The sequence below is a fragment of the Ascidiella aspersa genome, chromosome 3 (assembly GCF_963924565.1).
Source record: "Ascidiella aspersa chromosome 3, kaAscAspe10.2, whole genome shotgun sequence".
Classification (NCBI taxonomy): Eukaryota; Metazoa; Chordata; class Ascidiacea; order Phlebobranchia; family Ascidiidae; genus Ascidiella; species Ascidiella aspersa.
This window is the reverse complement of record NC_139449.1, coordinates 36,525,602-36,552,293: the sequence shown is the minus strand read 5'-3', so window position 1 is coordinate 36,552,293 and position 26,692 is coordinate 36,525,602. Positions and strand designations below refer to the sequence as shown.

General features: G+C 35.5%; 1 protein-coding gene and 1 long non-coding RNA gene across 2 annotated transcripts in view; both read right to left on the bottom strand.

Annotated features, from left to right (window-relative positions):
• Window positions 1-1,884: 1,884 nt before the first annotated feature.
• LOC146162780 (uncharacterized) lies at window positions 1,885-2,984 on the bottom strand. The gene is made up of 2 exons (XR_014494702.1): window positions 2,909-2,984; window positions 1,885-2,104 (listed from the first exon to the last, which is right to left on the bottom strand). It is a non-coding gene; the product is annotated as an uncharacterized LOC146162780 (long non-coding RNA).
• Window positions 2,985-4,911: 1,927 nt separating this feature from the next.
• The window catches only part of LOC146162779 (uncharacterized), a 42,890-nt gene continuing 21,109 nt past the window's right edge, over window positions 4,912-26,692 (bottom strand). The window contains exons 23-43 of the mRNA XM_083384122.1: window positions 26,334-26,465; window positions 25,629-25,843; window positions 23,893-24,066; window positions 21,551-21,755; window positions 20,212-20,356; window positions 19,802-19,878; window positions 19,110-19,234; window positions 18,368-18,458; window positions 17,457-17,530; window positions 16,571-16,705; window positions 15,209-15,349; window positions 14,515-14,675; window positions 13,059-13,194; window positions 12,236-12,339; window positions 11,724-11,827; window positions 10,919-10,986; window positions 10,151-10,273; window positions 9,413-9,541; window positions 8,145-8,284; window positions 7,490-7,625; window positions 4,912-6,509 (exon numbers count right to left, since the gene is read on the bottom strand). Coding sequence (XP_083240248.1) covers window positions 6,270-6,509; window positions 7,490-7,625; window positions 8,145-8,284; window positions 9,413-9,541; window positions 10,151-10,273; window positions 10,919-10,986; window positions 11,724-11,827; window positions 12,236-12,339; window positions 13,059-13,194; window positions 14,515-14,675; window positions 15,209-15,349; window positions 16,571-16,705; window positions 17,457-17,530; window positions 18,368-18,458; window positions 19,110-19,234; window positions 19,802-19,878; window positions 20,212-20,356; window positions 21,551-21,755; window positions 23,893-24,066; window positions 25,629-25,843; window positions 26,334-26,465 — 2,855 coding nt within the window. The 3' untranslated portion in view covers window positions 4,912-6,269. The remainder of the gene's footprint in view (window positions 6,510-7,489; window positions 7,626-8,144; window positions 8,285-9,412; window positions 9,542-10,150; window positions 10,274-10,918; window positions 10,987-11,723; window positions 11,828-12,235; window positions 12,340-13,058; window positions 13,195-14,514; window positions 14,676-15,208; window positions 15,350-16,570; window positions 16,706-17,456; window positions 17,531-18,367; window positions 18,459-19,109; window positions 19,235-19,801; window positions 19,879-20,211; window positions 20,357-21,550; window positions 21,756-23,892; window positions 24,067-25,628; window positions 25,844-26,333; window positions 26,466-26,692) is intronic.

The window sequence follows — 26,692 nt, the reverse complement described above, 5'->3', positions numbered from 1 at the left end:
ACTGAAAAAGGTTGGAAGCACTGGTTTAAGTGACCATTAATATTTAGCAACTTAATAGAGACCCAAACTAATCAGATGTTGCAAACTAGTAATCAATTTCACGAAGTTACCTGACTGTGTTTAAATCCATCATTAGCGATTTATGGTTGTTTCTCAACTTGCTCCCCTCTGAGCCTGCATAGCTCAGTTGGTAGAGCGACGGTCCCGGCTTGACCGAATTCGTGAGGTTTAACCTCACTGTAGACTAATTGTTTTTCTAGCCTGCTCTGCTTGTATCTTGCTCGTTCAGTCTTAATCTGTCGAAGGCGTTTGGTTGCTACAAGCGTTACATGGCATGTGAAGCGACTCTTGTGCTTCACCTAACGGATTTTGTTTTAAATGAAAAATAGAAAGCTTGAACATGTGCGAACACTGCAAACTAATAATCATTTTCACGAAGTTACCTGACTGTGTTTAAATTAATCTTCATTTGAATAAATGTAAACAAAATACAAATAAGAACATCAAAGCCCATACAAAAGTAGGAAGCATTTTGAATGTTTCGAATAACTCTTTATTCATCTTCAAATGCTTTGGTATTCTTATTACGTCTTACTACAACCTCCAACTATTATGCTCCAAAATACAAATGATTTTGCTGTTTTTGTTTAATTTTTTTCATTAAAAGCAGAAATTAGAAGCCAAAAATTATTTCAGATGTCGTTGTAGAGATGCAGCCAAATCGCAAAACAGGATGGGCCGACGGCTTTATTCTACATATTTCCGTTAGACCAATTTGAGTGTGGTTCCTCAATGCTAATCTCTTAGACTAAATTCAGATTGGTCCACTTTCATCAGCTCACGCTTTCCTGTTTATAGTAAAGGCGCTTTAAGACCGCAAACAATGAAACGGACATAAAAGTAAAGTGCTTCAAAATATAGTAGATCTTTAAACAAATTCCTTTTTTGTAGGTTTTTCTTTAAACCAATTTTTTTCAAAGCCGAGCCAATTTAAAAATTCTATGCCACACCAACTTTTAAAATTAAGTGCAATAAATGTACGGCTATCACGCAAAGAAAGTAGAATTGTTACTTGAGTTTAATGATGGTCTAGGCTAATTTTCGGGATGTTTGGTTGTTTTTGGATTCTCGAAATAATTTTCGATAGGAAATTTGGTGTTGCTGGCCGACTCGAGCGCAAATATTGATCTATTTGTTGCGAATTTTGCTGTTGGCGGCTACGAAAAGAGTTATAAGTGACGATTTAAAATCCTAATTAAAAAGCATTTTGCGATCTGGTCGTTTTACCGTACGTAAATAACTTAATTTTATATTTTTTATTGTTTTGTATATAAGTGCTTTGCAAAATCAGCATGTTAAATCAGGTTGGTTCGTAGCTCGTTCACATCTTATTGTACCTTTGACATTAACATTTATAAACCTTATAGGTACCCAACTATGGGGGATTTGTGTCACAGTATTAATCTTTTACTGGTTGTCTGTGCAATGCGTTAGGGCTGCTTTGCCATATACAATTGATACTTTTTGGTCAGAACGACTCCTATGTGAATTGCACGCAGTCTGAAAATCACAGGCCATGCTAAAACATATAACGACTAACACCGTAATGTTTGCCATTCAGATTCTCATGAGAATTAAATCCAATTTAAACTAAATTGATTCTTAATACTATTTAACCTTGGTTTTCAAGAAATTAAGAAAACAACAATGATCCAATTTTAATTCTATTCTGATTTTAATTTAAGAAAACTAAAATCATATAATTCTAATTCTAATCTAATTTGGAGAAAATAATGAAATAAATCTACTCTGTTCCAGCAAGTATTTTCAACAAGTGATTTCATAATTTAGTTTCGTCATTCAACCATGCACCACAATTCCACAGATTTTTCATAAATTTATTGCTTCAAGCGCGACATGACGTCACAAACGTGCGCGATACATAATTATGACGTCACAGTCTACTTTCCCTTGCAGTGACAACTACTACAAGTCTTGCAGTCGGCCTCGACTGCTGTTTGAATGAACAAGCTTGTGAGTGCCAAGAACATAATGAAGACGACGAACGTTCGGATCAAAGGGTTCATCTTTATGTTTCCTTTTGCTTAAAAAGAAAAATCAGTAAAAAAAAGGTATGGCCTATTTTGTCAGTGTTATTAATGTCATTTTCCATTACTTTTTAATTAGACTGTCAATATCCGCCTAATAACTTAATTTTAGTAACAAATAGTGATTTGTATTAGAAGCTTTGACTTTAAAAAGTTTCTCAAAACTATTTTTAAATATTTGTTTGTTTGCGAAAAAAGAGTTGTAATTTCTAATCTTAAGAAAAAAAACTGAAAGCTGAGTTTTGACAGAGTCCAAGTCAAGTTATTCGTAAAATTACTTAAGTTCAAGTCTAGTCATTCGTAAAATAACAAGTCTTATTCCAAGTCATCGTTTGCCCAAGTCAATTCTCAATCAAGTCATACTTATAGCATGTCCTTGTCTTAAAAATAAATCGTTAAACTATTCAAACTATTAAAACTGGTAAAATGAAGCTAGAACTCAAGTAAAAATAACAAAAACGCAAGCTACATCAATCAAATTGTTTTAGGTGCGAAGCATAAGATAAAAAAAGTTTACCATGATGTTAAATAAAAACACTTTATTTCAACTGTCATTTGGAATCAGTGACTTAAGTGCAGTTAAGTCAAGTTAAGCGCTGTCGGATAACTGTTTGTTATTCCGTAATATAATATTTTATAAACATTGCTTCTTTCTGATATATATTATCAAAACATAATACAACAGTTCCATTTTCCCTAAACGTACAGTCTCTGGTGTCGGAAAATTACAAACGCTAACTAAGGAAAGCTATATTGTTTAACATGCCAATTAATTGCGAACATACAAAAATACCACTCACATTTTTAAAACTCACTCTGCTGATCTCGTTCCGAGACTGTTTGCAAAAACTTGAAACCGACTTTTAAGGTACTTTGTCACAAATGTTAGTCCACGGCTGCACAGCGCGAATTTAAGGACAAAAATGTTGCAACACCCTAGAATCCCCCAGGTCCTACCACTAGGGGAATAACCTTGCGGGCTTAGACAGCGTAAAGATGACGACATACCATTGCCACGCGATTCCATATTTGGGACGTGCAACAGTTTTTTCTCCGGCCATCCCGCCATCTTCTTGAATGTATTTAAACTAAGAATTCAGTTGCATATTTGTGTACTACAATGAACGATAAACTGAGGTTTACGAAAGTTACCTGTTTTTAATTATACCTTTTATTATGACGCCCAGCGTTCCAGTAAGACAATCGCACAATTTTAATCCCTGCTTATAAGTTAGAATGACAGTCAGTTGTCGTATTAACTAAAGTTAATGTAGCAGTACAGTTAATATACCTAATACAGGGGTTCTTAAACTGGGGTCCGTGGACCCCTTGGGGTCCGTGAACTAGTTTTAGGGGGTTCATGAATGTCAAATTTAAATATTAGTGTAAATATATTTAGGAAGTAACCAATTTTTTAAAGAAAACAGTTTGATTAAAAATAAAACGGTTTTGCACTGAATGTATTTAGACTCTATTTCACGTTCACATTTTTGGACCGAAATCAACTGATTAAGAAGTCTATTTGTACTATGACGTCAATTTTTGACGTCATTTTGATTTTTTTGCCTTCCGTGGTCCACGCGAGGCAAAAAGAGAATTTAGGGGTCCGCGGTAAAAAAAAGTTTAAGAACCCCTGTACTAATATATATAGTTAATATATGTATTTTTTATTGTTAGTTTAGTTAATGTATAATCCCGTATATCTGTTAAGTTTATAAGTCGCATATTGGCTATTGCAATAAGCATCCCACAGTATGTGCGCCACCCAACCTAGTGCAACACAACAAACATGGAAAGTATGAGTAAATGCAAGTTTTACATACTAAAGACAACTTTTAACACCGTTTCACGTTTTACGCAGCTGCAAATTTCGTAATTTAAAGTAAAACAAAGCTGATTTCATCACAAAGAATTCACGCTATGTCGCAACAATGTTGGTGGCCGCAGTAGAGTTTAATGGCAGGGTGATGGAAAACAAGTCAAAAAAGACAATTATAACATTAAAAGACAATATGTCATTTTTAGGCTGTAGTTAGACGTAGAATAAAAATTAAAGACCTTTCAGAAGTATGTAGCATTTTACGTCTAATATATGATTTTACAGCCCCAACGGGTAAATTGCTGAGACAAATTATTTCCTGCTGGAACTACCTCAAGGGGAATCACCGTTCGGTTCTACACCCGGTCATTCCAACTACGTTTGTCGTTCTTTCCGCTTGAGCGAGTTTGGCGCCCTGTAATTGCCATTTTAACTACCGTAAATCTCTTTAACTGGCGACGGAACAATTTTGTTTTGCACGAGGTCGACAGTTGTTACGAAATGTCTCAACGTTCAGTATTCAGACAATCTTAGGTTTAAAATGGTGGGGGGGAATATAATGCATTTGGGGGTTCTTTGATTTTATATTCAATGTGTGTTTTCTTTGTTCTGGTGCTCCTAAAATTGAGTTGAAGTCTGATTTCCTTCTACATATCTGAACTAAATGGTCGGTAATACTTTATCAGTAACTCTTTATTTAAATTCTTATCTGAAAACTACTTAAAAATGCAATTTGATTTTAACAGTGTCACCCATTTTACATTTATTATATATCTTCATTATGCAATCATATTTACACTCTTAAACAAAAACAACATGTTGAACAAACCGTAAACAAAAAACGAAATAACATTAAGTGTTAACTCTTTTAGTTTCTAAAGCTTTGAACAAGAAAGTTTGCGAAAAAAACAAGAAATATAAGTAAAAATAAAACGGTACATACATATTATATATATACATATACATATACAAAACAGTTATTAAAATATTTACATCAAAACTGAACAGTTCATCTGAAATTTGCACAACGATACATGCAGATGATAGCATACCGTTTAGACTCCAGAAAATGAAAAAGTCGGTTAGCCGTTAAGGATTTAAGTGCAAGTGTGCATTAAGTGCTGAAAAAATTAACTGCGGTGAGTGTCGAACTCACCACCTGGACAATACAAAAACAGCGCTTTTGACCAGTGTTTCTTAAACTTATTCGCAGCGACACAAATACTAAGCGTAAGTAGAACTGCGAAGCTTAGGTGACCAAATTCATTTCATTTGACTTTTAGAAAATAACAAAAAACATAAAACTCTAACGCTAAAAAGTTCCCATTTTAATTATCATAAGCCATGTCTTCTTGTTACTTGCTCAATTTTCCTAAATTTTGTAAACATTTTTACTTAGAACTTTAAATAAAAAATGCTAAAAAATGGTTATAAACACGGGTTTGAACGCCAGAGATACACGTAGGTCAATTTCGGGAAGGTTATAAAGGGGTTGAATAACTATATGGCCCCAAGGCTCCTCCATCCAATACTACAAGTTTAAATTCTAAATACAAAAATAACACATGTTCATATTTCATGTAAAGTTTTTGAATAAGGCCAAGGCTTTGGATTTAAAAATGCTCTTTTTACAAACAAAATGCAGTCAGTTGGCTTTAAGAACAATCAAATGCTAGAAACATAGCTTAGATTCCCGTCAAGTGCGTTTTTTTTGCATTTACGTTTAGCTTTAGTTTAAAATTAAATAGGCTAAAAATACGGTTAGGTTGGCGGCTTTGGCTAATAAAGGGCCGTTGATTGAAAAGATTCTTGGTTTTTAAGTTAAAATACTAAATCTAAAACTAAAAACATAACGTCTAAAAACTAAAAATATAAAGATTCGCGTTAAGCGCGATTTTTTACATTTACGTATAATAAATGTTTAACATTTATGTTTAAATAGGAAAAACAGTGTGGGTGGCGGTATGGCTACATGGAAGGCTGCGGATTCAAAATATTATAATAATGTAAGTTTGGTTGGTGTAAGCACAAGTCAGATTTTTTGAATCAACCTATATAATATTTAAATTGGCTAAAATACAGCTCGGGTTCGACATGGCTACGTTAAGGTCTGTGGGTTTAAAAATGCTCTAATGTGTTTGCAAGTTAACATACAAAATGCATTAAGTTGGTTTAAGAACAATGAAACATAACTTAGATTTCGTTCGAAATTAAATTTAATTTTAAATTATAGGCTAAAATACAGTTAATGTGAGGGCATGGCCACGTGTAAAGTGTTGATTCCAAAGATACCAAGTTTAAATACAAAATTCCGTTTGCTGGTGTAAGAAAGTGTGTTTGATCTACACTTGTGCTTCAATGTCTTTACTTAGTTTCATATCTTCCTCAACCATCTGATTCAAATCCAATTCCTCTTCTGTGCTTTCCCCAGCGAACAAACTCATGTCTTCCTCCTCGTAAGAAAACTCCCCATCATCTTCATTAGCTTCCTCTATCGCTCCTCCCAAATAACTGTTGTTGACGTAAGCAGCCCGAGCTTCGACGTAGCTCATTATCACGTGGTAGCAGCCCTTGTATTGCTCCTAGAAAGACGATAACGATTTTTGGCGCCTTAGTTTGTTTAATAATTACAAGTTTTAATATCGGCAATAGTGCTATATCCAGACGTAAAGTTGGAACACTTTTGTTTTTTTGTTGGATAACATTTTTTTTCCTGTAAGCCATGAAAAATAAAAAACTGACGTCACAAATTTACGTCATAATCGGACGTCTAAAATAAGTGACCTTGGAAAACCTAAGGTTATTGTTCGACGTAGTGCTGAAATATGCAACTAAGAACCTAGCTTAAGTACAAGTAGCTTCAACGCAGCTCATTATCACGTGGTAGCAGTTCTTGTATTGCTCCTAGAAAAACGATAACGATTTTTGGCGCCTTAATTTGTCCGATAATTATTAATTCGCAAAATCCAATATTGTAAGTTTTCAATATCGCCAATTGTAGAACATCAGTATCTTTACTTTATCCACAAGTAGGTTAAAATTTTCAGCAATACAAAGCAAACTGTTCTCACCTTTGAAATCTATTATGGTCAAAAATGAAATTCGAAACACTTGTCAAACAACAGTTAAAATAAAAGCATACCGCCAAGTCCTTGTTTATCGAGTATTTTATCTTTTCTCTCTTTTTTTAATAATGTTGTATCAATTGCCGGAACTCTGTACGCTGTTTGCGTTTCATTGTTTTCTAATGGTTCTATTTTTTACTGCTGTGTGAGTATTTGTCAGTGTTGTAAGTCATTTATGAAATAACATCAGTTCCAGTAAAGTCATTTGTTGTGCAAAAAAATAACTTGTGCAAATATGAGAAATAACTCAAGTAAAAAATAACGTAAACCCAAACATAAAGCAAGCAAATTATTTTATGTGAAAAAATTGAGGTAAATAGCTCAATTTAAAAAAAAATGTGTAACATTGGAATTTCTATTTCGTTTTTTTTATTTTTACTGTTAGGGCCTATCGCCTATGCTTTGGTAGCAAACATACAAACAGTTATCAAACTTACAAGTGATAGGCCAAGTTCAGGCATCGCATCCCCGATGTCCTTCACTGTGCGGAAAACGTCGATCATATTCTCAGTTTTGTATCGTTCAATCAGGTTCCACACAGCACACATGAACACAGCCTTTGAGAAGCCGCCTCTAAAATGATGCAAAATAAAGTTTTTATGGTTTATGATTATAGTGGTTCTCAACCGGGGTGCCATTTCTTATTCTCAAGAGTGCCGATAGATATTGTAGAATCTTTAAGAATCTGAGTTTTGTTCAACCCTTACAACTTTTGGTTTAAGATAAGAGTGGAATAAATCCAATTATTCCTTCCTATGTTGTGTATAGTTGATGTGTGTTGTTCCAGTTCCGTTTATTGACACATTCTAGTGAATTACCCACGGAAAATCTTGTAGGGTCGCGTCAATCTATTTATTATTTCTGAGGGGTGCCGCAAGCCATAAAAGTTGGGAACCACTAGTTTATGATATCAATTAGACAAATAATTCGTTTATTTTATTTAAGAAAACGTTTTACGAATTATGCTGTGAAGGTTTTAACAACTTAAACTTAAAAAAAAGACACCTTATAGTTCTATGTGTTTTTTTGTCGAGCGACAAAGTTACTGAAATCGAGTCAATGCTATTCCAGTTTTATTATTTCTTTATTTACCTGCAGTAAAGCAACTTGGCCCCCGCTCCCCCTTTCTTCTTCAGCGCGTCCATCAGATCGAAAAACTCGAGAAGCTCATTGTGACGTGTAGGTGTGACTTCATCGCTCCAGGACATGAACTCAGTACGAATGACCTTGACCTGAAACCAAGGTCGAAGCCGATAAACCACGAGGTTTGGATTTGTGTTCGTTTAAAAACGTAGCATTGGAAAATGTGAAATTTCTGGAAAAACTTTAATTAAAACCGCCGACATTTCGATGGCCTATACAGTTAATGTGTAATGCGAAATTTGGTCCGGGGCCAAAACTGATCCGGTCGGATCAATTTTGGCATTGAAACAGCCGCTAAAATAGGTCAGCAGGCTAGGCCAAAACTGGACCGGCACAACCCTAACCCTAGCCAGACCTGTTTTAGCGGCTGTTCCAACGCCAAAATTGATCCGACCGGATCAGTAGGGTTAGGCCAAAACTGGACCGGCACAACCCTAACCATAGCCAGACCAGTTTTTGCGGCTGGTCCAACGCCAAAATCGATCCGACCGGACCAGTTTTGGCCGGGCTAACTTTGGCGTGACAAATATTCATTACGCAATAGATTGACACATCCGAACACACAATTGCCAAAACTAGCGACAAAACGATTCGAGGATTTTAATAAATGTTTTGCCGGAAAAGCATTTTTAATAAAAATATATGAAACATATTTTGGTCGATAACCGATTCTTCTTAGTACGCCGGTTCATGTTTGATACAAACTGTTAAACTACAAGGACCAATTAACAAAACTATATACCAAATTAAGACAAATATGTTAGCCCGTTATTTTATCTTAAGTTGCAAAAAAAGCATTACACTTGCTTTTTCCAAACGCTTACGACTCTCACGTCGCTCTTGGCACATTTGCGTAACTTACAAACTGGTTTCATAACAAGAAATAGATCCCGTGAGTTAAAGCAATTCTATTACCCATTCGGCCACAATTCGCTTACTTATGATTTCTTAAATTTAATTTATGAAAGTAACAACTTAAGTATTGATGTTGAAAATGAATAAAGACTTATTCGAAACGTTCAAGATGATACCTACTTCTGCATGGGCTTTGATATTCTTATTACGTCTTACTACAACCTCCAACTATTATGCTCCAAAACTGAAGTATTGTTTGGTGAGAGTTATGAGGCGTTAACACATGTTGCCTACGTAACACTATGTATAACTGGCATACATATTATGTGACAAAAGACTTTACTAGGTTGAAAAAGAAATACCTGTCCTTCCCCTTCTGGTAGTTTTGCTTCAAATTCAGCACAATTGTCTTCCCTTTGTTCGGTCATAGTGACGATTATGCTCTCTTGTTGCACTTCGTTTTCTAACTTCTCCGGCCAGAAGCTAGAATTCTGCGTTAAGAACAACTAAAATTCATCCAAGAAATGAATAATAATTCATAAAAAATGGGAATCACATAAATAAACAGTATATTTTTGGCTTTAATTCTTTCATTGTCAGCTTTTATGTTAGTTATTCTATATTTTGCGAAAATATTTTTTATGTTACTATATGAGATTTATTTGGTGTTACTTTCCTAACAATACAAACAAAAGTGCCCGCGTAGAATTAAAAAAAGTACCAGTGAAGCAAACAACGAAGTTAAACAACTTTATTTAAAACACAGAATACTGCAGTTACGACAAAAAACGTTGCCTAAAAACTTAATTTTTGAACTAAAAACTTAATTTGAACGACAAAATATGTTACAATATACTCGCGTAAACCAACGTGTTTAGTTTTGGAACTTTTTTGTCTTTACTTTACTCAAGCACAATTTGTTTTAACAAAAACGGGAAAACCTTTAGTACTTGTAGTTTAATTGCAATATCATGTAACCGACCATTTCGAGTTTTAATTGAGATCCATAAAGTCAAGATTTGTTAGAAGTTTATTTTTAATTATTCATATTTCTGCTACAACCCGACGACTATTGGCAAATGGCAACTTTTGTGTATTACCTCTGGTTGGTCCAGCGCTACAACCACTTTGGTGTTGGTTTCCAAAGCTAGTCTCCAGAATTCCTCAGCCGTTTCAATTGTAGGTTCTCCTGCTATTATAATCTTTTCCCCGTTGTTGTACGACTAAAAACAAAATGTTATATTTGAGAATAAAAACAAAATTTAGTCAATAACCTGGCTCTTTTAAATTTTACAGAAACACGTGTAATGAACATGTTGCGTATTGATGCGATGATAATTGTAGCTTTTTTTTAAGGTTTGGCTTTTTTGACCGCTAAAAAATATTAGAAGAAGGAAACTATGAGAATTTCAAAATAACTATGGGCTTTCGAACAACCGTGCTTCGTCAGGTCTCAGACTGGTCAGAGATCAAGCACGATTGTGCGAAAGCTCGCCAACTTAAAAATACAATTTGTCAATAGTGCCACTTGTTTTCAGTTTTTGAATAAGACAAATACGGCTATCAACCGACATTCAAATAATTAATTATATGTAGCTCGGTTGGTCGACCTACGGTCCCGGCTTGACCGGAGGTTGTGAGTTCGAACCTCATCACAGGCTAGTTGTTTTTCTGGCCTGTTCTGCTTGCATCATTGATCGACAGATTCGGTGAGTCGGTAATGGCTTTTCGGTGTACTAATGATACGTAAGCCGTAATCGTTTGTCAAAAAGCAGCTTCAGAAGGACCAGATCACAGTTATTAAACGCATATGGTTGTGTATCTTTTATTAAATTATGTTTCCCTGATTATATCGTTCAGCAACTTACCTGAACAGAGTAAGCGTTGTATCCCTCCCAGGCCCCCATTTCTGGAATAGTTGTAAGTGTTGACTTGTCTGGAAAACAATATTTAATAAGCTTCCGGGTTATATTTTGTATTTTTGCAACACAGGAAGAAATCATATATTGTCGAATTTATAAAATCCTATAACAGCAGTGGTTGTCAAACTTATTAGTTTGCGGCACACTAAGAAATGTTGATTAATTTGTGGCATTCTTTTAACAGAACAACAAAAGGGTAATTTTAAAATCGCCCTTAGCACAAGAAAAACTATATAAATGTTTCAATATTCTTAATTTGTAACGGAAAGTGTACTATTAATTTGTAATTGATAGTTCAAGTATTAGCTAAAATGCTTGCGTGTATGCCTATTGGTAAAACTTTGTTTCAAAATTACAAGAAGTTTCGCGGCCCACAGTTTGTGAATCACTGCACTAGAGAGAGAAAAAGCTACAACTTAAGAGCCAAAATCTTTGAAACTGATCACAAAGAAGGAAGCTACAGCGCCCCTGTGTTTGATGATATGCGCTTAATAAGGTTTAAACATGTATTTGATGTATTGGCTGTCAAGTTCCTAATTTGGCACAAATACCAACCGAGCAACGATACCGACACTCACGGCCTCGATCCGATGCATTATCGGACATTTTTATAGTTGAGCCTTTCAATTTTTTCAAAACAGCAAAAACATCTATATGAGTGATATTTTTTCACAACGCTCTTGTGGTTAATAGTGATTAGTACGGCTTTGAAAAAATCTTTGGTGTGCTAACGGTTTTTAATTTTACTTACAAGAGACTTGTGAGTTTTCTATCACCACTCTGGACATTTCCTCTTTGTCGAATAGTCGATCCAGATTTTGGAATTCTGTGTTAATCTTGCTGTCAATTGGATCTCTTAAACATTACAAGGTTAAGTTGTTATAGGGAAATAAACTAATCTTGGGAACATGTGGCAAAATGACAATTCGATTCGATGCAAAGGGAGTGAGTCTTGTTGCAAAACACCTGTTTCTTTCCAGTCTAAAGGAGCATGCTATTAACTTTTTTTTTAACTAGAATGAGAGCTTGCACGAAGTCTTTGAATCCTAAAATGACTTTGAATATCTTTGCTTGATTTTGAAATGATATGCGTACTGAAAAGTACAAAAAAAACATTTTATTTAAGTTTTACGTAGTCTTTTAAATTTAGTTCATGTCCAGCTTTAGTTAATTTGTTTACCATATCTCAAAATAAATAAATAAATAAAATAGTGACGATCTTGTATTTAGTCTCGAAAACGAATCCACAAAGCATTTTCTCACCCTTCCATCTCTTTGATTTTTTCTTTTACTTTCTCGGTGTTGGCATCTGTGTCTTCAAAAATGTTCGTCTCATTCAAAAGCTTGTGAAGAAAAATGTATTGCGACTGAAACAAAGAAATCGTTTGTGTTCAAATTTGATCTAGGGATCGTATATTCTTGATTTTTCAGTACTTTAAAACCCTTTTTTCTCATGGGTATCTAAACGCCCCTACTTTATCAGTATTTCAAAACCTTTTTTTTCTCATGGGTATCTCAACACCCTTTTTTTATTTATTTCAAAACCTTTTTTTCATATGTAAGTATTTTATTTTTCTCGAAGACGTTATCCCAAAAACTCAAAGCCAATCCTGGTCCACGCGATCCATAAAAATTATTAGCGGCTTCGCGTTGAAAAAAGGTTGAACCCCCGAGGTACATTCAGTGCACCATCTATGTGACTTTTGCCTCACTATTTTGTGCTCAACGAAACGACTGCTATACGAAAAGAAGCGAAATAATACACCTGTAAAAGAGCGACGATTTTCCAGGTAGGCATTAAATTCTTACTTGTACTGGGCTTTAAACAAGCCCTGTCCACTTGCAAAAAAAGTAATTGATCTTTTTATTCTTAGTTGCGATTCCGATTTCTGGATCGAGTTTATCGTACTGACTTTTCAGATGCGAGATAAAAAAAATACAGTTGGGGATACGGGGCTTACTTAGACTGAGATTAAACAGAGCCCTGTCCACTTGCAGAAAAGTCGTTTATTTTCTTATCTTACTGGTAATTTCTATTTCTGGACCGATATGATCGTAATCCTACTGACTTTTTGTCCAAACTTACGTTTGTTTGAACCATGTCGATTCTCTGCTGCCTCATGTGGTAGACGGCTTGGAAGAAGTCCACGGACCCTGTCTGCTTCATTTGTTCCTTCAAGTAATCAAGTCCAACAAAGGTCCCAGTCCGACCGACTCCAGCACTACGAGCAACTTATTGTTACTAAACTCTATGTCAGCAATCTAAATTTGCTTTATCTATTTATGATAAACTCTGTAATTAAAACCAAAACAATTGAACAACAAAGTGTGCATTTGTCCAATCAAATGGAAGACATGTGGAAAATACAAAACGACCAGAAAACAGGGCAGTTTACTCAGCTGTTAGTTTTTAATACCTAATAACGCTGCGACACTCTCAATTGTGATGGCCTGTAAATATTTGGGCGGAGTCGGACTCGGGAATCGTGACCACGTAGAACTACCAAGTGCGCATGCGCAGTACAAAATTCAAAACCGGTAAGACCGAGTATAACACTTCGATATGATTTTACAGTTTACCTGCCTTGCGCACTAGCAAGCCAGCGAAAACCAATGTAAAAAACGAGGGGTGTGCCTCTATGCTTTAATGCACAAATCAATTCAAAGACATTTGCCTCTATGCTCAGAAATCCTGAAACAATTTCATAAATCTTTTAAATATCAACAAATTTAAGTAAATCGCACAAAATTGCGTCAGTTGAATATTGTGTCAACGCTTCTTGTAACGCAAACACTTTTCGACTGTAAATGCTGACACTTAACAATACTATGTTTTTGTTATTTATTGAGGTAGATAAATGGAAGCTAGATAGATGTCCAAAGCTGCTGAACTGTTCTAAACAAAACCAATTTTTTGCTAATAATATTTTATGGTCAAAATGTGAATCTAAAAATTTCCACTCCAAATGTATTTTTTTGAGTTGTATTTGCTTCTTTTTACGACCAATTATGTTTGGTGAGAAACATCTGGTACAGTTGATGCAGACGTTACGCACAAAAGGTGGAACGATGGGCCTATTACCAAAGAGGGCTTAAAGACGTGCTTAATATAGGCTGCTGTTTTGGTATGATACTTATTAGATATCTGTGGGAAGCGACAATTACATTTTTTTATATTTTTTTTCGTGAGAAAAAAGTTGACAGACTCTGCTTTGAGTTTGTAGCAAATTTTGTGACAACTGACCTGCAGTGTAGAATGGTAGAAGGTTTAGGGATATTATTTAATTAATTTTTTAATATAATTATGTGAATGGTACAAGGCATAGGTCAATTCCAAAAGGGTGCCCGAGAAAAATTTGACAGCCTCTGCTTTATAGTTTTCAGCAAATTTTGTGACAACTGACCTGCAGCGTACAATGGAAGGAGGTAGCGAGATAATACTTATTTAAAATATTTGGATGGTGCAATGCACAGGACAGTTACATAAGCGAGGCTCAGCAGCGTCTGCTTTATAGTTGTTAGCAACTTTTATGACAACTGACCTGCAGTGTACAATTGTAGGAGGGTTAGGGATGATTTCTTGCGCCACTTCTTCCATAGTTTTGTTCACGTTTTGTGCAAACCTCAGCAAACCAGTTGTAGTTGTAGGTACGCCGTGGTCAGGCCAACCAACGAAATGGAATTGCGTCACATTGCGTGCTTGCTAGATGAAAAGATCAGTATTGTATGTGGTGAAAACCTACTCTACATTAGAACAGCTGTGTGTGCATTTTGTGGGTTGGAAATTGGATTACGTAAAACAGTCCGAACACGTTGTTGCCTCGTTGATTTAGTTGAAATTAGCCGTGTGCACATAAAGATACAACGTTTTATTGTTTGTTATAGACGAAACCATTAAAACATAACTTTTTCTTTTTTTTGTGTTGGAGATCGGCCAAAAAAGTAGTTTTATTTTTCGTCAATGTTAGTGTTTAATTAAACCCAGCATAAATTACTTTTAGGAATGCCTTAAATTAAATAATTAAATCCCATAGGTTTGGCAAAAATTCGACGGTTCAATTCGATATTATATCAACATAACTTGTTCGCACACCGAGAGATTGTAAATAAATTCCTTTATTAAACTCCGTAAGGAATAAACGTCTACGACTCTCGTGAATCGTAATTTGCCGAAAGTTTACATGTTTGGATTTAGCTGTGTCAATATAACTATTGGGAACTAGATTGTAAACTTACCAACAAGTACGTGGTATCTGTTTGAACGACGCTGAACTTCCTTATGACGTAACAGCCACGGTGTATGACCTCACTGAGACTGACTTCAATTGTTCCGAACCTGCTACCCCCGACTGTTGGCCAGTAGAGGGCGCACTTTGCCTGTGGAATATTTTTAAATTTTTATTCGTTTTTTTAAATGACCATTTATAAAATACAATAATAACAATTTAAACTACTGGTGAATAATAACTATGGTAAGGCAGTACTGTGGTATAAGTTATCTAAACCACTGGTTTTCAACCTTTTTAGCTTACGGACCGGTAAAATTTCAAAAAAATTTAAAAAATGTAATTACGACAAAACTATGCAACTTAAAAGCAAATAATGGAAACTTTATTTTAATGAGCAATTTGCTGCTGTCTTTTTGATAACATATGTGGTATACGTGGTTCAATTGAACTTGTTTTTAACTCATCTTATTAAAGATGTAGACTTACTTTTAAACCGTTGGGCATAAAACTTACAGTCTTGTGATGTAATATACACTTCAAAGTAGACTCTATGTTACACCACAATGCTGCAAATTACAAAACTGGCTAAGTTTCAAATTTCATGGACAAGCCTTTAACAACTTGCATTTTGTAATTGAGATATAAAATTGTTAAATATTTGGCGAACCGGCAGGAAAGTTGACGCGGACCAGCGGTTGAGAACCACTGATCTAAACGGTGATTTATTAAGTCAACTTATCAACAGGATCAGACGTTTTGTTTAAAAGAAAATAACTTTTTTTTTCCCTTCCTTCACTTATTTGCGTCGCCTACTCATTTGTCCCAGCCGTGTTGCCTGCGAGGCTGTAGTGCTTTTCATTGCGTTTTTAGTCTATTATCATGTTTTAATATTTTATTCTTTACTTTTATTGGTTTGTTGATGGCTGCGCTCTGATTTTATTTATTTGTACTCTTACAGGAACTGGTGATGCCACTTGGCGAAATATAATTTCCTTTTAAACAAAACGTCTGATCCTGTTTTTACTCATGTTTTTAACTGTATGTTTTACTTGTTAATATACGCGTCAGCGGAGCAGTGATCGACTGGCTATAACCTGCCGTCGATGGTTTTGGATTCTATAAAGATACACCCTATTATTAAGTTAAAGTAGGGTTTTCCAACCAGGGGGCCTCGACCCTTTCTGTCCGAAATATTGGGTGTCGGGTATACCTAGTTATGATGGTACACAGCGTATAATATTGTAACGGAGCTGCTATTGTTGGAAACTACGACTTCAGAAGAGATTGGTGCTTCTATCGTTGAAAAGTGCGATTGGTGCCAGTAACGAACATACACATATTGATTTACCAGATGTAAGTTATTTCTCACCTTGAAGTTCTCGTACACGTTTGCCAACATAACGATAGTCCTTATATTTTGCTGCCAGACCATTGTCCAGAAATCGTCGGTTGTGTTTGGCAAGGGACCTTGGGTACAAATCCACTTTCCTGGCTGCATGTAACCCTTAGAAAGCAACAAAAGGTCGTTAACATGCTTGCTATCAAAACAGTATAGACTTTCTTGTCTCAGTAAAAATTCGTTTTTTAGAGACTGATGATGCCGTGATTGGCGAAATATATTTCTCTTTTATAAACGAGAATCTATAGTGACTGATTTTGACTGAGACAAGAAAGTCTATACTGTTTTGCAACCATTCGAAGTCATTGTCGCCATTAACGTGCATTAGGGCGAGGAGATATCTTCTTTTTTACATATTCAGTTTGCATTGTTATTTTACACTTAATTGAGGTTTCTAAAATAGAAATACGAAAAATAACATTTCGGTGTCGTTTTATATTTAAGATTTTTTTCCATGCTTTTTAAGCTTGTTGATTTGCTTAAATACCGCCTTTTTATTTTTCGGTTCCCAAAAATAAAAAATAGGCTTGACTAAAAAAATGAACATTTAAGTTAATATTCAATATTAAAAAAACATATTTAAGTTAATATTAAATATTAAAAAAAAGTTCGGTTATTTGATTACGCTTTGCCTCAGCTTGGTGTAGTTGAGTTATTGTAATTGTTAGTCTACTATTGCTTAAAAAATTCAACATTTAATTATAAAAATTAACTGCGTTGGATTTCAACTCATGGCTCATATTCCTATATTAACTTGGTATCGGGTCGGCACCGATGTCGCCCTAGTATCGGACGAATACCACTTTGCATCGTGTATCGGCTCCGATCCGATATTATCGCAAACCTTGCAACTCACCTCTACTTCCGACGCGTTGATGTAAGTGTTTCCATCATCGGTGTTAGCTTGTAATTTAACCATATTGTGGTCGTCTAGGAAATATCGCAAAACGCGGCTTTTTAAACCAGTATTATTTTGATTTCGAGCACTTGTCCTTTGTTATTTCATGTTAATTTTGAGCTCTGCACCGTATGCGATTGTCGTTTGGTAATGAACTTTTTAAACTAAATTGATTGAGTTTAAATCAGTGGTCAACATTTTTGCTAAATCAACCGCTTTACTGACTGTTTTGTTCACAGCAACCAGTCCAATATTTTTTTTAATAACGTACTGGGAGATGTTTTTACAAAAATATCCAATTTACTAGTACCTGAAAGTGTAAGTTGCTAAACATTTAATGGAGGCTAGTCTGGATAATTAAATACAAGTTACTTGGTTTTCCTAAAATGGAATTGACGGCTCTGAGAACGGCAGACTTTAATTAACATTTTAGTACCAAGCGGATATTTGCATTTGTTTTTATTGGTATTTCATGACTGACATTAGACAAATTTATTGGAGATTTGTTAACTTAGAAAGCTAACGAGTGAGACGTGGCACCTTTCCATTGAAGTTGTAACATGTAATTACGACGCTGTAATGGATTAAATTTTAATCTGGTTTCAAAAGGTGCATGTAACAGGCTTACTGGTATTTCAACACCAAAAGCTAGTCAGCAAATAATTTCTGGCAGATTATTTCAACATCAAAATAAACTTAATTACGTATATTTTTTTCGAAAAAAATATACGTAATTAAGTTTATTTTGATGTTGAAATAATCTGCCAGAAATTATTTGCTGACTAGCTTTTGGTTATTTCAACCGTGGACGCAGACATACTTGTTATTGTAGCGTTCTCATGTATTCTACCACTTGACATAATACTCACATGGTATTATGTTTCGGTAACGGTTTTGTAAAGACACTTTTGAATCTTTGTAGAAGCTGGTTGCAAAGCCCTTGGTGATTTGTTTGATTTTCTGAATAAAATAGTGTTACTCGAAATTAAACAAGCGTTTTAAAAAGCTGAAAGGGCATGGCCATGTGAACCCGCCTCGGTAAGCGGCCAGATTGAATTGATCTTAGTTACTCTATATCGGTGCTTTTCAACCCGTGGGGTGGTACGCACTTATGTGGATGAAAATAATTATAATGCGGATGACAAACGTCGTGCAGATAAATGTGCGGATGAAAATCGTGCATGTTATTATTTTTTATCATGTGGAATATAGTAATCAAATAAGCTGGTGCGCAACTTATGCGTTACAGATTCAATAATATAGTCTCGTAGTCTCGTGGTTCATTGCAGCTTAAGCTATCTATTTTATATCGGTCAAGGCTTAGGCACACGGTTTCAATACACAAACCTTTTCATTGTTATTTCTCCAATAAAACTAAAGGTTGCAAACTTACTGTGCTTGTTTCGTGCAGATGAAAATTTTCCCAAATAAAGAAGTGCGGATGGAAATTATAAAAGTTGAAAAGCACTGGTCCATATTAATCGTGCCACTATAGCGGTACGGTGCAGCTAAATATGGGATATTTTTTTAAACTAAAATAATTGCTGATATGAAAGTACTATTACAAAGCCTTAGATAACATATCGCATTTTTCATTTGAAAAATATTTACGTTAAACTGTTCCTTCAGCTTGGCGTGTTCGCTGCACAAACTGCTTCGGTAAAATTCCTCCAACTCTTCAGCTGTTATCTGGGTCCGTTCCATCGTGTTGATTTTGTTCAGCGGTGAAACGTATTCTACAAAAAAATGAATGTCCTACGGCTACTGTAATATGTTTATTTTATTTTAATCTATATATAGATTATGTTTTAAACTCAAATTAGACTATTAGTTTATTTTGTTGCAGTGTTTTAAAATTTGCAACAGTAAGGTTTTCAAAACACAAAACAAACATTACTATCACCGATTAAGAAAAATGCTTAAAAGTAGATACCAGAAGTTGAAAGTGTACGAACCAAATTTTGTTTTAAGTTCCAGTCAAGTCATAATTAGAGCGATTAATTTCATTTGAACTCCTTGAATCAGTAAACTCGTTCGATTATTTATGAGCAATATCTAACACAAAACGCAGCATACGACAAGCAAATTGTTTTGTGCGGAAAAAATAAGATGAATCACCAAATTTTATAATAAAAATACCTAATTAGGCATTTCATTTTAACATCATTTTATTCAAAAGGCTTAAATCAAGTGAAGTCATTTTGTCCAAAAGACTTTAGTCAAGTCATTGACTTAAGTCATTACAACACTGCCAAACATTCATCCCTAAATAATCCTCTCAACATAAAAATGTAAAGCGTTACCTCCTTCCTGCCTTTCCACGTGGACTCTGTTAAGGTCATTTGAAAGTCGTTGCAGTTTCCACGTGCCCATGCGTTTTCTGAAAAAGAGTGGATCGGTATAAAAGTAATTTTGTATTCTTGTAAATATGCGGGATCACACATTTCTTTAAAACGAATATATTTCGCTTAAGCGGTATTATCAATTCCTTAAAATTGAGATGGAACTAATGAATATACTGTTGTTGTCAGACATTGTATCAATTATAAAATTGTTCTCCGGCAAATATTCCTACAATGTGCAAATAAATATTTGACGGACGAACAATTTTAAATCAAGCACCTGATTAAGTTTAACTTGCTTCTAACTTATTAAGGTACGACGGGCACACCTGCCTTTCCCCTAGAACCGCCCCTGTCCGACTATAACTCACGTGTATATGAGGAAGCCAGCCACCATAGCAAAAACGACCAGGATAAGGACTGAGATACCAACAGCCAACCCGACAGTTGTACCACCGCCTTCTTCTTTACCACCACCACCACCACCACCATTACCTGATGGCGTTGGTTGGGCTTCTGCAAATATTAGTGTCCTTGCGTTAACCCTGTGGTAGTTTCATAGAACTCCAGTTAGATGCACACTCAAGTCTGGAGTTCCAAACAGCCTAGGGCCTTAATTTAAGATGGATTTAAGAAAACAGTCGTCTTTTAAACGTTTTTAATGCGTAGCCCAATACGTATTAGTTACTATATTTGTGAAAGCGTTGAGGTTCTGTGTAAATATTTTTGTTAAACGAACACTGAAAATACGATAAATATCATTTAAAATGTTGATTTTCATGCTTTGCATCACAAAATGGCGGCAAAGTTAGATAAGCAATCCCTATAAAACAGTTGTGCAACCACATATTACCTGATGGCATTGGTTTTACCTCTGCAAATATCAATGTATTTACGTTAACCTTGTGAGAATTTTATAGACCTGTAGTAAAATGCACACTGAAGTCTATAAGTGACAAGAGTTTAAAACAGTCTAAGGGCGTTGTTTATCTCTTTTGAGACGAAGTTATAAGCAGCAGGATGTGCCTTTAAACGTTTAGTGCGTACCCCAACACGTATTAGTTACTATATTTGTGAAAGCGTTAAGGTTCTGTGTAAATATTTTGTTAAAAGAACACGTAAAATACGATAAATTTAATTTAAATCAAGTCCATTTGTGCTTTGCATCACAAAAGGTTAGAAAGGCAAAACCTACAAAAACAGTTATATCATTCACTTCTGTAAATACCAATGTCCTTGCGTTAATCCTGGAATAATTTTATAGAGTAAAAAATCACAAAATAGTGAAAAATGCACATTAAATAATAACAAACAGTACCAAGGGTGTAAAACAACGTTTTGTGTCTCATTTATAAGACGGTGTCAACCAAAAAAAATCGCCTTCGAACGATTTCAATGCGAACCTTAACGATTATTATGGTTATTATATTTGTGAAAGCGGTTCTGTGGAAATATGTTGTTGAAAGAACACGGAAAATACGATAAATCTTATTTAAATGAAAGAGCGTTGAGTCTTAAATCTTCAAAAGGCGGCAAAATGCTTTTAAAACGTAGTACGAACATCAAACCATAGAGAAGTAGGAGCATTTTAAACGTTTCCAATTAATCTTTATTCATTTTCAACATAGATGTTTTGTAAAGATAGTAGCATTTTGGACACAAGCTTTTTCCTGGTAAAATTTATTTTACTTTAAAAATGTTAAGCTTTACCTCTAACAACCTTGCATTCTCCAATCACATCCAGAACCGGGTTTTTGCAAGTCGATGTAACAGGGATAAAAGTAGCTTTAATGACCTGTCCCTCGACCAGATTCAGCTGATGCTGGATTATCCCCGAAGCTTTAATGTTCAGTTCGGGGATCGCCGTTCTGTTAGTTCTGTTAAACGCTGAGGTGAGCGTCTCCTTGAAGCGAATCTATACAAACCAAAGAAACATATTTTTGCTAATGTTAAAAGCAGGACTGCGGAGTCGGTTAAAAATACCCCGAGTCCGACTCCCGAGTCCCGAGACCAACTTATGTAACGAAATAAGGTGGATATTTAGCAATCCACTTACAGGGGTGTCATATATTTCCTCCATTCACAATACGTGGTTAGAAAATATTCTCCATATGCCTTCAAAATTTACAGTTGGCGGCAACATCAGTTTCAAAATTTGGTACTGCGCATGCGCACGTCGGACTCGGGACTCGGGTAGTTTTAGGTGGTCTTACTCGAGTCCCGAGTCCGACTCCGCAGCCTTGTTAAAACTAGGGATGTCCGATAATATCGGATCGGAGCAGATACCCGATACCAACCTGTAGTACTGATACTCGTCTGATGCTAAGGTGTACGAAGCCGGTCCGGTATCAAATTAATACAGGAATACAGACCTTGATTTGAGATCAAACGGAGATTTCACCTCAAACGTTAAATTTATAAAATATTAAAAACTGGAGGTTACTTAACTTCATAACGCCAAAGCAATTTTTTGATCTAAGGACATGGAAAGAATCCCTTAGAATTGCAATTTAAGTTTTAATTTAAACTAATTTGCATATTTGCGCTTAGTTATGACGTGTTTGGGTATCAGGTCGGATCGCGGCACTTTTGTTCAAAATATCGGACAAAATGTCAAGTTTGAAACCCCTAGTCAAAAGTACACTTTATGTAAAAAATTAAACAAATTATGTCCGCCAGAAACCAAAAACAGTTATCCAGGCATTTAACCAAAATGTTTAACCTCAAAATTCTTGTTGGCCTAGTCCAGGGTTTTTTTAAGGTTTGGTTTGGGTGACCGCTAAGTAGTTTTAAGAGACCGCAAGTGTTTCATTTAAATACCGCTGGAGAAATTTAAAAAACACCTTAAAAAAACACTGGGTCGAGTCAGTTTTCTTAATAGGCAGCAGATTAATGAGTAATTTCAGTAATCTGATATTATTGGACATCCCTAGAAACCAGTAGGTCTTGCCTTCGGATTTATCCGAAGACGGGCATTATACAGGGCTAAAAACGCAAAAGTTACTTTTTTAGCAAAATAAAAATATTCCGTGAGCATGACAATGACGTCATTTGTATCGGATCGGACCCGATACTCTTTGTCCAAAATATCGGTATCGGAATAAAATGTCAAGTATCGGATATCGCTAGAAGTGAGATATCAGTATATATTTTGGGTGGCACTATATAAAGACAAATTTAGACAAGCTTTAGCATAACCGTGCTTTATTAAGTCAAAGTAGAAATGAAGCGCGGTTGTGTGAAAGCTTGGCGAGAATTTAATACAGTTGTCTTTATACAGTGCCACCTGATTATCGGATCGCGATACTCTTGTTCAAAATATCGGTTATCGGTATCGGAATGTCAAGTTTGGACATCCCTCGTCAAAAGTTCACTTTATGTAACATACTTGAACAAATTATATCAGCCAGAAACTTCAAATTGTTGTCCTAGCGTTTAACCAATATGTTGAACCTCAAAATTTTAGTTGTTGTAGAAATGTCAGCAGTTTTATAAATGTGCAGCAGGTTAGTGATTTAAAACCGGTGAACCGTGGAACACTATTGTTCCTTGAAAACTAATGTTTAGGCCTAAAACGCAAAAAGCTACTTGTTTTGGCTAAGTAAAAATCGCCCCTGACTTTTCAGCAAGGTTGAAATGCCTTAAGACAATCATTTGACTTAAGTGTTCTTAAGTCACTGTTTTTAAATAACTTGACTTGACTTAAGTCTTTCGGGCAAATCACTTTTGTTGAAATGAAGTGAAGTCTTTTTCAATAAAATTGAGCTATTTGTCCAATTTTTTGAACATATAACAATTTGCTCGAGCTGTGTTGCGATTTTCTCATTTTTTAGTTCAGTTATTGCTCATAATCGTACGAGTTTAAAAATTCAAATAGTTTAAGGTTTTATTTTTACGACAAGGACGTGGCTTGAAGTTGACTTGCTCTCATTATGACTTGACTGGGACTTGACTTGTTATTTATTCAAAAAGACGTGACTTGGACTTAAGTCATTTCAAAATGACTTGTTTACAAGCCTGCATTTCAGGACTAATCTATTTACGTTTCCCACCTTAACTGCGCTGACGTGTACAAGAGCCGACTGTGGAACCGTGATTGTGACGTTACAGTAGGTTTCTGACCACGTGACCATCTTGCCGGTGACGTTTTGGAAAATGCTGGAAGTTTGAGCTGTGATGGTCGCTGTAGATCCGGTTAACTTGGAAACGTCAGGAAATAGAGAGACCTGGATAGACAAGACTTTAGTTTTAAATAAACCCTATTCAAGGATTTATTTAGGCTTACAAGCGTATTGATTAATTCCAAACATTCATGGAGGACAACATGAGCATTAAGCCAGTAATGGCATTGTTAGTAAGAATGTCGGGAAATATCGGATCGGAGCAGATACTCGATACCAAATTAATTTAGGCGTTTTAGGAATTACTAAACATTTTCCAAATTAAAAAAATTAAGGAAATAGTGAATAGCATGCTAACGCTAAGGCAAATTTTGGTTTAACAACGTGGAAATATATTTTCCAGCTCAAATTGTTTTATCACAGTGATGACGTGATTTGGTATCGAATAGGAGTAACAAGAGATTGACTGAAATACACATATATACAATGTGTATTTTGTAATTAAGCTCTTCCACACCAACGATAACGACACACGTTATAGTATTATAGTGTGTTAACAATATTATGGCAGGTCGCGGCTACATTCTGTTGTTGGACGGCAGTGGTGTTTTGGAGGCTTCGGTATTCACCAGTTTTCTTGCAGCAAATAAAGAAATTTTTAATTTGATTTTTATGGCGAATATTAATATTTTTTCGAATATTATTTTTTTTTCAAAATTTAAAAAATATAGACCGGTTTTAAGACGGTGGTAAAATTTGTTTTCGAAAAAATTATACGTAAATAAGTTTATTTCGGCGTTGAAATAATCTGCCAGAATTTATTTGCTGACTAGCTTTAGGTGCTGAAGAACCCTATAAGTGATAGACATTTGATAATAATTACTTAAACAACCAATTATTGGGAGGCTTACAAGCGTATTGATTAATACATGTAACAAGAATCGTACTGACCAACAATAACGGCACACATTATAGTACACAAGATGCCTTCGGAGAGGTTTACCGAGATCAATCAGCCTGGTCAGGGTTGCGTGCAAGTAATCCCAGGCTAGAAAAACAACTAGCCTGTGGTAAGCTTCGAACTCACGGCGTCCGGTTATACCGGTCTAGTCTGGCCTTATACTATAATCCTGGTAAGGCTGACTGACACCTTGTGTACTAGAGTAGACAATAGGGTGTATCTTTATAGAACATAGGGTGTATCTTTATAGAACATAGGGTGTATCTTTATAGAATCGAAAACCATCGACGGCAGGTTTTAGCCAGTCGATCACTGCTCCGCTGACGCGTATATTAACAAGTAAAACTCATAGTTAAAAACATGAGTAAAAACAGGATCAGACGTTTTGTTTAAAAGGAAAATATATTTCGCCAAGTGGCACCATCAGTTCCTTAATTCGAATGAATGAAATTCATTGTTTTTACCCATGTTTTTAACTATGAGTTTTACTTGTGTACAAGAGTTCGACCTATATCGCTTTTAAAACCGATATAAAAACCGATTTTTTTGGCGAACCGATATCCGATTGTTTTTGTATACCACCTGGGATAATAAAAATTGCAAATAACGCTCAGTTTAACTAACTATGTGTTTATACAACTTTTATTATGCGAAAATATGTAAATATAATTTCGTAGAACACTTTACTGGACAATTCTAAGCTTACCGATAGTAGGTACGATTTATCTGCCACCAGTCCGTTGACCACATTGGTGTACATGTGATTGCTGGTCGATTGCTGGGTGTTCTTCACAGTAATGTCGTTCTGGTTACGGTTGGCCTTGACGAGGTAGGTTATGTTGCCTTTGTTTGATGTGGTGTCTTTCCAAGTCAGGGTGATGCGATCCGAGTAACAGTTGCTGGTTTCGAGAATCTGCGTGTCTAAAAATGTTGATTTCATATGAGGTGTGTGGAGTTAGAGGTCTTCGGTAACATGAGGTCACAATAAACTTGATATACTCGAAAGTTAATTTCAGTGATTTTCTTTTTATCTATGTTCGCGTTTATCCATTCATGGCTTTGTTTTTAAAATTTTATCATGAAAAAAATGACATAAACCAATATTACAAACTAACAATTCAGTCGCCAAAACAGCTGCTAAGAATCTCTTTGATAGAAGAATAATTTTATAAATAAGTATCGATTACAGACAACAAAGGACACCAAAGCTTTTAGAATTGTACACTGCATAGATTTAAAAAAACATTCGAAAAGCATATTAGCGTATCCATATAGAGATGGAAATTTTATTACAGTTTGTTTGTAAAAGACAACGATACTACACTTCTGTGCGTGACCAAATGCTGGTTAATAGCTCACAGGTTAAAAATCCTAAAGCAAACTTTCGCTAGGAACCCATGGTAGGACTTACCACTGAATAAGCAAACATGTTGTTGGGGGGTTGAGCAGTTTGTGTTGATGAACCCCGTCTGATCAGTTGTGATGTTAACGATTAGTGTCATAACTGTACAAGTACTTTCGTTGCCATCAGTCGTAATGTTGGCTGTGGAAGAAAAACGTTGTTTAAGAAATATCATATTGATTGTACTGTTGCTACCAGCAGGGCTCCGGAGTCGAAGCTGGGACTCGACAGAGTCGGTTTGTTTTGCTGGAGTCGGACTCGGGACTCGAGTAAGACTACGTAAAACTACCCGAGTTCCGCGTCCGAAGAGCGCATGCGCAGTACCAAATTTCGAAACTAATTTGGTAACAAACTGTGTAGCTTGTAAA